At 46.3% G+C, this 12,099-nt stretch overlaps 1 protein-coding gene across 1 annotated transcript in view; it reads left to right on the top strand.

Annotated features, from left to right (window-relative positions):
- STK35 (serine/threonine kinase 35) overlaps positions 1 to 12,099 on the top strand; it is a 47,490-nt gene that overhangs the window by 13,813 nt on the left and 21,578 nt on the right. The window contains exon 3 of the mRNA XM_023220315.2: positions 1,723 to 2,472. Within this exon, the coding sequence (XP_023076083.2) occupies positions 1,723 to 2,435 (713 nt within the window). The 3' untranslated portion in view covers positions 2,436 to 2,472. The remainder of the gene's footprint in view (positions 1 to 1,722; positions 2,473 to 12,099) is intronic.

Raw genomic sequence — 12,099 nt, 5'->3', positions numbered from 1 at the left:
TTTTTTTTTTTTTGAGACAGTCTCACTCTGTCACCCAGAATGGAGTGCAGTGGCCAGATCTCAGCTCACTGCAAGCTCCGCCTCCCGGGTTTATGCCATTCTTCTGCCTCAGCCTCCTGAGTAGCTGGGACTACAGGCGCCCACCACCTCTCCCAGCTAGTGTTTTTTTTGTATTTTTTAGTAGAGACAGGGTTTCACCGTGTTAGCCAGGATGGTCTCGATCTCCTAACCTCGTAATCCACCCGTCTCAGCCTCCCAAAGTGCTGGGATTACAGGCTTGAACCACCACGCTGGGCCCAAGCTTTTGTTTTTTACGTCACATCGTCTTGGCTCAACCCAGAACTCAGACCACTGGCTTTAGTGGACTGCGTGCCTTGGTAATTTCAGGGCTGTTTGGGTTAGCAGAGTCTCACCCAGATCACTGCTTTTCATTATAATAGAGTAAATGACTCTAGTAAAAGGAACCCTCTGCCAGAAGCTATCTGAGGAAGTGCAGTCATTTTTGGTAGGATGGATACTCCATTCTGGGGCCAGAGAGAGGATTTCTCTTCAGGTCCTGGCTCAGTTACAAACGACCTTGTGACCACCCAGAGCAAGGCAGCACATTTGCAGGCCCAGCCTCTCCTCATCAGTGAGATAAAACATCTCTCTTCTTAGACTTAGCTTTGGGAGCAGTTGTAGTCGTCAAACAACATCCACATAAAGATTCACTGGACTGTCAATTGCTTTATAAAGAATATTGAGATTTGCTTGGAGAGGTTGGTCACCAGCTTTCCTAGAGTTTCAAGCCCGCACAATTTAAACCTTATCTTGTACATCGACTTTAGACTCTGCTGTTCCCACCAGCCTTCCTATTTATACCTTTCTGGTCTTTTTGTCCCTGTGTTCCATCATCCATTCCATCTTTCAGCCTAGAATTACCTTCCTGCTCCCCCACTGATCTACTGCCTGCCTTTTTACAGGGTAAGTTCAGTCCTGTCCCCCCTGACACCTTTAGATCTGGCGGCTCCTGCCCTCACTTCACTGTTTGTAGGTGTTGACCCCGATGGAGATGTACGGCTTCTGATGGTTGCTGCTGTGGATACTTGTCATCTCCTTGAAACTAAGCCTCATAGAGACGGGGCATGTTATGTAGCTAACTCGTGCTAGACATATGGTGGGCTCGCAGAAAATATTGATGGATCGGAGTGTGCCTCTGAAGTAAACCAAGGAAATTGTAGGAGCGTGCCTCTGAAATAAAGGAAATGGTAGTGCCATTCTAGGTACGTTAACAAGAATCCTTCTGTAAGTCAGGAAAAAAAAGAGGGAAGGTCATTTGCTCAGCATGGAGTAACAATGATATTAGAAGCAACAGACCCGTGACAGCCTTCTTGCATGCTTTTCCTTGTCCCATCTGCCCAGCAGCCTTGGGAGGTGTGAGTGGTATGGCACTGCCTGTTTGGAGACAGTATAATGAAACAAAAAGGCTTTGCAGTCCACCAGACAGCAGTAAATTCCACCTGGGCCTCATTCCAAACCCAGGTGCCTGACACCAGTCCCTGGTGCCCATGTCATACCTTGACTTGTTCTGTGTGAGTAGAAAGGGACTCAGTGCCAGTTTTGCGGGTCCCCTTGGAGCAGTTGTTTGTCACCAGTGTCACTCTTGAATACACTGCGTCCTTTAGTTCAAAAGTGTGACTATGTCCATCTCACTCAAGCTCCTTCCTGTCTTCTTTGATTTAGGAGAAAGGATCCTGGGTTATGCTGAGGAGCCCTGCTATCTCTGGTTTGTCATGGAGTTCTGTGAAGGTGGAGACCTGAATCAGTATGTCCTGTCTCGGAGGCCGGACCCAGCCACCAACAAAAGTTTCATGCTACAGCTCACGAGCGCCATTGCCTTCCTGCACAAAAACCATATTGTGCACAGGGACCTGAAGCCAGACAACATCCTCATCACAGAGCGGTCTGGCACCCCCATCCTCAAAGTGGCCGACTTTGGACTAAGCAAGGTCTGTGCTGGGCTGGCACCCCGAGGCAAAGAGGGCAATCAAGACAACAAAAATGTGAATGTGAATAAGTACTGGCTGTCCTCAGCCTGCGGCTCGGACTTCTACATGGCTCCTGAAGTCTGGGAGGGACACTACACAGCCAAGGCGGACATCTTTGCCCTGGGCATTATCATCTGGGCAATGATAGAAAGAATCACTTTTATTGACTCTGAGACCAAGAAGGAGCTCCTGGGGACCTACATTAAACAGGGGACTGAGATCGTCCCTGTTGGTGAGGCGCTGCTAGAAAACCCAAAGATGGAGTTGCACATCCCCCAAAAACGCAGGACTTCCATGTCTGAGGGGATCAAGCAGCTCTTGAAAGATATGTTAGCTGCTAACCCACAGGACCGGCCTGATGCCTTTGAACTTGAAACCAGAATGGACCAGGTCACATGTGCTGCTTAAAATTCAGGGCTAAGCATTTTGGGTGATTTTAAACTAGGTGAGTGCTTTCTGTTGTTGTTTTTTTGTTTTTTGTTTTGAGACAGGGTCTCACTCTGTCGATCAGACTGGAGCGCAGTGGGTGCAGTAGCAGGATCTCGGCTCACTGCAACCTCCACTTCCCGAGTTCAAGCGAATCTCGTGACTCAGCCACCCAGGTAGCTAGGATTACAGGCACCTGCCATCATGCCCGGCTAATTTTTGTATTTTTAATAGAGAAGGAGTTTCACTGTATTGACCAGGCTGGTCTCGAACTTCTGACCTCAGGCATTCTGCCAGTCTCAGCCTCCCAAAGTGCTGGGATTACAGGCATGAGCCACCATGCCCAGCCTCCTTTTTTTTTTTTTTTCTGTGTGCCCCCTTCTTGTACTGGGTTCTTCATTCTGGACCCTGGGATGGGCCCTGTGAAGTTGGGGGGGGACTACAAAGTTGAAGAAAGCTAAGTGCTTCTTATCAAAGATCCCCCCCCATGTCTTGATGGGAGAAATGTGTCATTACCTCAGTACAAGTTGGAAAGTCTAGAGAAGTCTTCTGAGAGGAGGTTGCGTTTAAGCTGAATCTCCCTTTTTTTTTTTTTTTTTTTTTGAGACGGCGTCTGGCTCTGTCGCCCAGGCTGGAGTGCAGTGGCCGGATCTCAGCTCACTGCAAGCTCCACCTCCCGGGTTTACACCATTCTCCTGCCTCAGCCTCCCGAGTAGCTGGGACTACAGGCGCCTGCTACCTCGCCCGGCTAGTTTTTTGCATTTTTAGTAGAGACGGGGTTTCACCGTGTTAGCCAGGATGGTCTCGATCTGCTGACCTCGTGATCCGCCCGTCTCGGCCTCCCAAAGTGCGGGGATTACAGGCTTGAGCCACTGCGCCCGGCCGAATCTCCCTTTTTTAAGAAATGCTCTTTCTCATCATTATAAATGCTCACTGTAGAAAATGTGCGTAAGAGGTAGACAGGTTTTCAGAGAATAAACACTACCTCTAATTGTATCCCACCTACTCACACATCCAGTTCTACATAGTTTAGATCTTGCCTTAGTTGGTTGAGGTCTTTCTCTTTTTACTCATTACTAATCTGAGCATTCCTCCATGTCGTACTTTAAAAGTATGGCTTTTCAGGGACTGTGTGACATTCCCGTTATATGTACCATAATTTAACCATTCTCCTACTTTAGAAAACAGATGTTTTCCATTTTAGATACTATAAAGAATGTATTAGTGAATATTTATGTAGAAGTCTTTGCTTATTTAAAAAATTTTTTCTGAGGTGGCCGGATCACGAGGTCAGGAGATCGAGACCACCCTGGCTAACACAGTGAAACCCCATCTCTACGGAAAATACAAAAAATTAGCCAGGCATGGCGGCAGGCACCTGTAGTCAAAGAAAGCTACTTGGGAGGCTGAGGCAGGAGAATGGCGTGAACCCAGGAAGCAGAGCTTGCCGTGAGCCAAGATTGCACCACTGCACTCCAGCCTGGGCGACAGAGCGAGACTCCGTCTCAAAAAAAAACAAACAAAAAAATTATTGTGAGCTTTCCTTTGTCAAGTACAGTCATGCTCCGCGTGAACAACGTTTTGGTCAACAAGGAATGGCATATATGATGGTGGTCCCATGAGATTATAATGGAACTGAAAAATTCCTGTTACCTAGTGACGCAGCTGTTGTAATGTTACAGTGCATATTATGGTGCAGTGTGTTACCTTTTCTGTGTTTAGATACATGAAAACTTACCATTGTGTTGCAACTGCCTATAGTATTCAGTACAGTAACATGCTGTACAGAATTGTAGCCCAGGAACGATAGGCCATACATGTCATCTAGGTGTATAGTAGGCTACACCATCTAGGTTTGTGTAAGTACATTCTTGACATTATACAACAGTCGCCTAGTGACTCATTTCTCAGAGATCGTTAAGCAGCCCATCGTTCAGCTACCCATGACTGTACTGTGCTAGGCTCTGGGGTGACATGATAAGCCAAATCAGAGACTTTCCCCGTCTTCGTGAATTCTGCATCTTAATTAGGGAGAGAAACTCCAAGTTGAACTTGGTTTCATGTGTAGTATTCTCAATGAAAGTATTTTTGTAGTGAGTCACTAGTTCTGATTCTTCCAATCATAATTGTTCTATAGCTATTTAAGGAGAAGAGGTATTCAGGGAAATTGATCTTTCGGGTGTTGATGCACAGAGTCAAGAGGAGGGAATTGGGGGTGAGGGAGCATCCCAGACAGACAGACCAACCTCTGCAAAGGACCTGAAACCAGAGGGAGCCTGCCACATTTGAGAGACTAGACCAATTTGGGTTAATGAGGAATGTAGACGTGGAAATTAGGACAGGGAACAGTGTAGACAGAAATCGAGCTGGAAAACCCAAAGGTATATTTATAGGAACAGCAGAATAGTTCAGTTGGACTGAAGTTTAATGTGTGTGTAAGAGAAAATTGACCAGCATATATGCTAGGTAGCTTCACATGTACCATTTTGTTTCACCTTTACAACCCTGCAAGGGATTAAGTAATTTACCCCAGATCCTACTAAATTAAGGATGGGTGTATCTTATTCAAGCATCCCCCACCCCCTTTTCCCTTGATACGGTAAGCTAGAAGTAAGCTGCTCTTAACACTGTGCTGGTCTTGATGAGGTGATGGAGCTAGTGCTGATCTCCTAGTGGTCACAGGGAGCCTCAGGAGCCATAAAGCACGGAGCTTTCCATCACTTGGGTGGGTTCCCTCCCTTTCCCTTCATTATCCTCTGGTTTCTAGGTGGGGTTGGCTCATACCAAGTTGAGCTTGGTTTCGTGTGCAGTGTTCTCAGTGAATGTATTTCTGGAGTGAGTCACTTAGGTTTAATTCTTTCATTCCACAAACATGTATTCCAGGTGCTGGGCCAATTGGTCCTACCACCCGTGGGTAGGAGAACAGCACTCCCCAAAGCTAGGTTTAGGGTAGTGCTATATTAGAAACCGAAAGGGTTGGCTAGACAGTGTTTTAAGTGTATTTTGTGCTGTCACTTCCCATTTCCATCGCATCCTTTCTGCTTTTGAAAGACCTCTTAAAATTCAGATTTGCTGTGGCGTAAGAAGGTTGTCCTTGGAAGAGGGACCTGAATTTAGGTTACGATTGTGGGGTTGTCATAACTAATTGAGATCAGGGCTTCCATTTGGAATCCACACTTGAGATTTGTGCTGTTTTGCAGGGCAGAGTTTTGGCTAAATTGGAGTGATTGCTTCATCTAGGAGAAATAGGTGACCTTGAGAAGAGGGGGAATGATTAGGAATATGGTTACTGGTGAGTGTCCCAGGCTGTTTTGTTAATTCATTTTGTGGCTTTTATAGCTAATCCTTACAGTACTAGTGGTGCCAATTTGACCGTAGCCTATCCTCCCCTGTCTTAGGTGGGCACTTAGAATTGTGGGCCTGGGCCCAGGTCTGTGACCGGAGCCAAACCCTGTGTTGCCAGAAGCTTCAAATCAGTTGTGTAGATGTGCTGTATCTGACTGGTCAGAGAATCTGAGGCTTGATTCGGGAAGAACATTGAGTCTGACCTCCCTTTCTCCTGCCAAGTTTTGTAGATAGACAAGCTAATTTCATTTATTCGTTCAACATGTTCTTTGGAAACTATTTCCAAGTACCATTTTAGACACGGTGAACAAAACAAATTTTTGCACTGTGGAGCTTAACATTCATTCTATTGGGAAGACAGACAGTACCCATAGGTAATGTACAAGAAAGTGCTCCGTGCTGGGTGCGGTGAGAGGGTAGGGTGAGAAGAGTAGAGCAGGGTAGAGGAGATATGAAGCTTGGGTGGCAGGGAAGGGTGGGGTTGTACTTTTAAATGGAAGATATCAGAGTGGGTCTCCCAGAGACAGTGACCTTTGAGCGAATGTTGGAAGGAGTTGAGGGAGTGAGTCCCAAGGATTTCTGGGGAAAGAGCATCTCAGACCAAGGTAATGGCCACTATGAAGGTCCTGAAAGTTGGCTAGAGTGAGCAAGGAGTGTATAGGAAGAGATAAATAACAGGAGCCAAGTAGTAGGCCTTGTAAGCCTCTGTAGAGATTTTGGCTTGTGTTTTTGGATAAGAGGGAAAGCTATGGGGATGTTTTCAGCTGTGTGATACCTGCTCTTTTGAAAGGATCACTTTGCACCTTGAAATAACAGGATAAGGTGGGAGGCTGTTGCAGTAATCCAGGTGAGAGATGACAATGGCTTGAAACAGTGGAATAGAGAAGTGATTATTGGATTTTGGGTTTTTTTGTTTTTGAAGTCAGAGCCAGCAGGATTTCTGTCTGGATCATATGTGAGGTGTGAGAGAAAGGAATTAATCATCTCTTCAAGGTGTCAGCCCTAAGTGATTGGAAGAATATTGAGCTGCCATTAAATAGGGTGGGGAAGGCATTGGGAGGAATAGGTTTGGCGGGAGAAAGTTAGGTTTTAGTTATCTGAAAGTTTGGCATGCCTATTTAGAATCTAACTACAGGTGTAGAGTAGACAGTTGGATGAGTCTGGAGTTCAAGGGAGGGGTCCAGCCTAGAGATACAAATTTAGAGATTTGCCACAGTACTGGAGTGGATAATAGACAAGAGGAGGTCAGCGGAGTGAGCTCCAGGTGGTGCAACATTGAGGGTGGGAAGAAAGGAAGGAGCCAGAGAGAGGGGAAAAGACATCAAGAGGAGGAGGGAGCCAGCTGTGGCATCATCTGCTAGTTGAGTGAGTGAGAGGAAGTGGCCGTTGGATTTAGTAATTGGGAAAGCATCAGTACTTACGAACAATTTTGATGGAGTAATGGGGAAACCTGTAACTAGGGTGGATTTGAGAGGGGAAGAGGAGAGGAATTGGAGACAGTGAAAGAATAGACCAGTAGTTCTCAAAGTTTTTGGTCTGAAAGCCTCTTTACATTTTTGAATTTACAGACCCCAAAGAGCTTTTGTTTTGGGTTATATCTGTGGATGTTTGCACTATTAAAAATTAAAATAGGCTGGGTGTGGTAGCTCATGCCTTGTAATCCCAGCACTTTGGGAAGCTGAGTAGGGGCAGATCGTTTGAGCTCAGGAGTTTGAGACCAGCCTGGGAAACATGGTGAAACCTGGTCTCTGCTAAAAATACAAAACTTAGCCAGGTGTGGTGGCACATGCCATAGGCCCAGTACTTGGGAGACTGAGGCATGAGAATCTCTTGAACCAGGGAGACAGAGGTTGCAGTGAGCCAAGATCGTACCACTGCACTCCAGCCTGGGCGACAGAGAGGGACCCTGTCTCAAAACAAAACAAAAAAAAACACAAAAAACTCTAGTGGCATAAGTAAATACACTTGACCCGTATACCACCATGATGAAAAAACACCTCAGTGTTTTAGGATTATAGATTTCAGAGTCGCATTTAAGTCAGGGCTAACTAGTTTTAGTTTTTTGCAAAAATAAAAGGAAATGCATTTTGGGTTGGAAACCTGGGATTCCCCTGAAGTGATGTCTAGTAACAATGCAGCGATGGAGTCTTATTTCCGCGTTTTCCTGACTGTGTGGCCTTAGGCAAATTATTCCACTTTTGAGGGCCTCAGTTTTATTATCTATAAAATGGAGTTGATCCTATATATCTTATTGAGGTTGTTGGGGGGATCACAATAGGTTGTGAAAGTGCCCTGTGTAAACAGTCTGAATTAATTGTAATACAGTAGCATTGTTTAGGTCCACACTTTGGCCTAGGTAGAAGTGTTGGCTTCCGTTTCCCTCTGAAGACAGTGGACTTTGGTAGCCTCACTTTTGTGGATTGCGAAATAGCTTTTCTTTTGAAACAAAGATGTAGTCAAGGCCCACCCTGTCCAATCACTTGTTCTGGAAAAGTATATCTATTTTTAAAGATCACTCAATTGATGGGTCTGATCTCTTTCTTATTTGTCACTTTTGAAAGATATTTAATAATTCCTAATGGTTCCTACCAGCTAGCCACAGTCTTTCACCCCAAGCAGGAAGCCAGCCAAACTGATGTTCCAGGTGACTCCGCCCACGTGTTACCAGGGAGAGTGTTGTGGGATGAGGGAATCTGCATTCATGGCCAAGTCTGCTGTCTGATATACAAACCTCCGTTACTAGGGCCTTTTGAAGCCAAAGCCCTCGAATGACGTCTTTTTGGAGTGGGCAACTAAGGCCTACTGAAGGAAATCAGATGTTGGTGTGACCTGAGGGGTCACAGAAAGTATTTCTAGTTCCATATGAGATCTTGGTAGCTGCCTAGCATCAGAGAAGGAAATCAGGCCTAATTTCTTGTTGAAGTAATAGGTGACACATTTATCCCTTGCCTGGAGTCCAAAGATGTGGCTCTCGGCTAACGTACTGGCTTACCTGGGTTGGCCCCTTCACCTACGCTTCAGATTTTACTTCTATTTTGCAAGATCTTAGGTTGTACCCCAGGTGTCCCCAGACCTCTGGTACAACCCTAATCTAAGACAGGAATTCACAAGCCCTTTCAGCGTAGCTGACAGGCAGGAGCATGTTTACCTGTTGAAGCCATACAAGCCCAATTCAATGACCAATTTGTTTGCTTTGTGCTAGAATTACACCCAAACTGTGTTGTTACACTATAGCTATCAAGTTAATCAGCAGTGATACTAAAAAATGGAAAAGAAATGCTTAATTAACATGGTTTGTTTTAAACAGCAAAGTATTCAAAACAGTCTCTGGAGGATAAATTTTAAAATGGTTTGAGGTGAGAAGTTGGGACCCCCAGTACTAGATAGGTCCACTCTATGACTTCCTGGCCCAGCTCTCAGGATGGCCAGGAACTAGCTCCTGCCTTACAGGACTGCCCTCCCTTGCCTGTACCTGGTGCCTGGCTGAGGAGTGTGGCAGCCTGAGGGGTAAGGCTGTGAAGAAGGGCGGCAGTGCCAAAGATGACCAAAACAGCAATGATTCATGGTCATCCCTGGGCTGAGTGCTTTCTGACCAATAATTCCTTTACTTATTTTCAAGTAAATTCCTGAAAGTCACAGAGCTAAGAAGGGGCAAAGCCTAGCCTTGAACCCAGGACTCAGTCCATGGCTTTAACCAGTTTGGTATATTGCCTCATTGAATCATCTTTAAATTTAAAATGTTTTCCTGATTGAATTCAACAAATAACTGAGCATCAGAGTAGATGGAATTTCCTGCCCACCAAGCCCAGAGCATCATGAGATGCGTGATGTGGAACACTTAGTAGGCTTCAAGAGGAGATAGTTCCTCTCCTACTCTGAAAAGGTCAAGAGTATGGTGATGAGCAGCCAGGGAGCCCAAAGGAAAGTAGAAGCAAGGAAGGTTCTTCCTTCATGGGAAGGTGTAACTGCCAAGGGGTCGAAGGCAGTGGTTTGGTTTTGCACCCCAGAAGCTGATCCCTGCTTAGTCTTTGGAGCCTTGAATTTCCCAAAGGGAGGATGGGAGACGGGAAATGCTAAGCTGTATCCTGAAGTGGGTAAGAATGGAGGTTTTATTAAGAGCAGAGAGATCGTGGGGTCGAGGTGGTGTCTCTTGATGATGATCGATTCTTTGATCCAGGCAGATCCAGAACCCCTGAACCCCTGAGACCCCATACAGTAGGGGTCACAGCTTTGCCACACCCCATCTCACTAGCGCTGAACAGCTTCACGAGAGGTGGGGGTTGTGAGTGAAGAGTCGGAGTGTTTGGTTCTCTTTTCTCTCAGGAAATTGAAGCCCAGTCTTCAACTGTGAAGACCCTGGTGGCTCTAGGTACCTGTATACAAAGAGACATGTCCCTTGGGGCCTCATCTCTCTGCTGGTGTTTTCTGAGGCGTTTTCCTCCCCAGGTGGGGAAGGCTGGTATTTTATTTTATTTTTTGTTAAGTCCCACAAGCTCCCCAGTGACCTGCTGTTGCCATCTCTTGATTGTTTCTGCCGCATCAACAGCAGGAAGCTGAGCTGTCAGTTATGTAATGGGGCCAATGGCCCCCCAGGGATAATCTGTCCCTTGCAGCTCTGCAGGACATGAAAGCATCCATGAGGGGACAGGCCTGGCCCGGGGCTGTTGACGTCAAGGCCCAGTTGCTGCTCACATGTTCTTCCTCCGTGGCATCCTTGGCTCCACCTAACCTAGATAGCATCCCTTTGGGCAAATCAAAGTGGCTCTTGTAATCGTCCAGCTGTGAGCAAAGCTGCCTGATGTTCAGGGGTGCTTCCACCTCCCATTTCCTCTTATCCCAGGGACAGAAAGACACTCCCACCAACAGTAATAGCTACTGGTTATCAAAACCTGCTTTGAGGGACCCCTTGACTTGTGCAGGGCAGAGACCCTGCCTTTTTATTCCGAGCCCTGAATTAAGCACTTTACATGTATCATTATCATATATCATCTGCTTAGCTATTCTGTTATGTGCCCTCTTTTCTGCAGATAAGGAAGCGGAAAATCACTTTCCTAAGGTTTTGAGAGCCAAGATTTGAGACAAGGTGTATCCGTCTGGAAATTCTGCTACTCCATTCTGCGTTCTACAGCCTCTTAAAGCCACTTTTAATGGGTTTCTATTCTGAGGCAGACAGTGGCTTCCCCTCCAATAGCACCACACAGTAAAGCACCCAGGGCTGCCATGGGTGTCCTTCACAATCTGATACTGGTTTCAGCACAGGCACACTGTTTCAGGGCCACCAGCCATCCCTTCAGGTGAGGTCAGCCTGCACGTGGATTCCTCCTGTGTTACAGTGACTGCCCCAAACTTTGGCAGAGGAGGCAAGGCTGGGATCGTGTGAGGTACCTGTATAACCAAGGTCTGGCAGCAGAGAAGGCAGGAGCCACGTATGCAGCCAGGTCAAAATTGCCAAAAGGTTGGAAAGTAGGAGATCCAAAGCACACCTCCACCCACCAGCCGCTGGGAAAGCACCCGGCACTGAGGGAATGCTGTCAGTAAACCAGTGTCTGGCACCAGCTATGAGGAAATGGCTCCAATAAGAGCCAAAGGCATTGTACGTGTCTGTGGTCCTGGTGCCCTGGCAGAAGCCCATTCTGAGTGAATCCAGGGATTCAAGGTTGATGAGGACCCAGCAGAATGGCAGCAGTTGCTCTATTTCTTTCTGACAAATCTTCCAGCTCACTCATTGAATCCTGACTTAAGCAAGAAATTCCATCACTCGTGCTTACTCTGAATGATGTGGCTGCCCATAGCTCTGTGTCAAAAGAGTCTAGAGCCAAGTCAGATTTAGTGGGCAAGAGCCCTTCTGGCATGTGATAGGCACTTGCCCAGTAGAGGCATTGATTGTTTGGACCCCAGTATAGTCTCCTAGGAACTTAGTTTAATAATGCAGATAAGATATGGACACTTGGTTGTAGTGGGTTATAGATGGCTCAGTAGAGATACAGGAAGACAGGAAAGAGTGGAGGAGATGGTATTCCAGGCTGGTTCTTGAAAATAAGTTTAGGGGTACCTTATAAGCCAGGTGAGATGTGAAGGGGCCACATCTCAGGGTACATACTCAGGTTTGGTTTGATTATAGTATTCTCAGCTACAGGAGGAAAGGGTACTGTTCAGGTAGTGAAATTCCCAACTGGAGATACATTGTGGACCCAGGACCTGGGGAGAGTGCCCAAGGTTCTGTCTTGTTTAGGGTAGCTGCATTTGGGCTCCTAGCCCCTCTTTTCATTTCCACTAGTGAGTCCGCTGTGGTATTACAAAA

Source organism: Piliocolobus tephrosceles, chromosome 20 (assembly GCF_002776525.5).
Source record: "Piliocolobus tephrosceles isolate RC106 chromosome 20, ASM277652v3, whole genome shotgun sequence".
Classification (NCBI taxonomy): domain Eukaryota; kingdom Metazoa; phylum Chordata; class Mammalia; order Primates; family Cercopithecidae; genus Piliocolobus; species Piliocolobus tephrosceles.
This window is presented reverse-complemented; position numbering and strand designations above follow the sequence as displayed.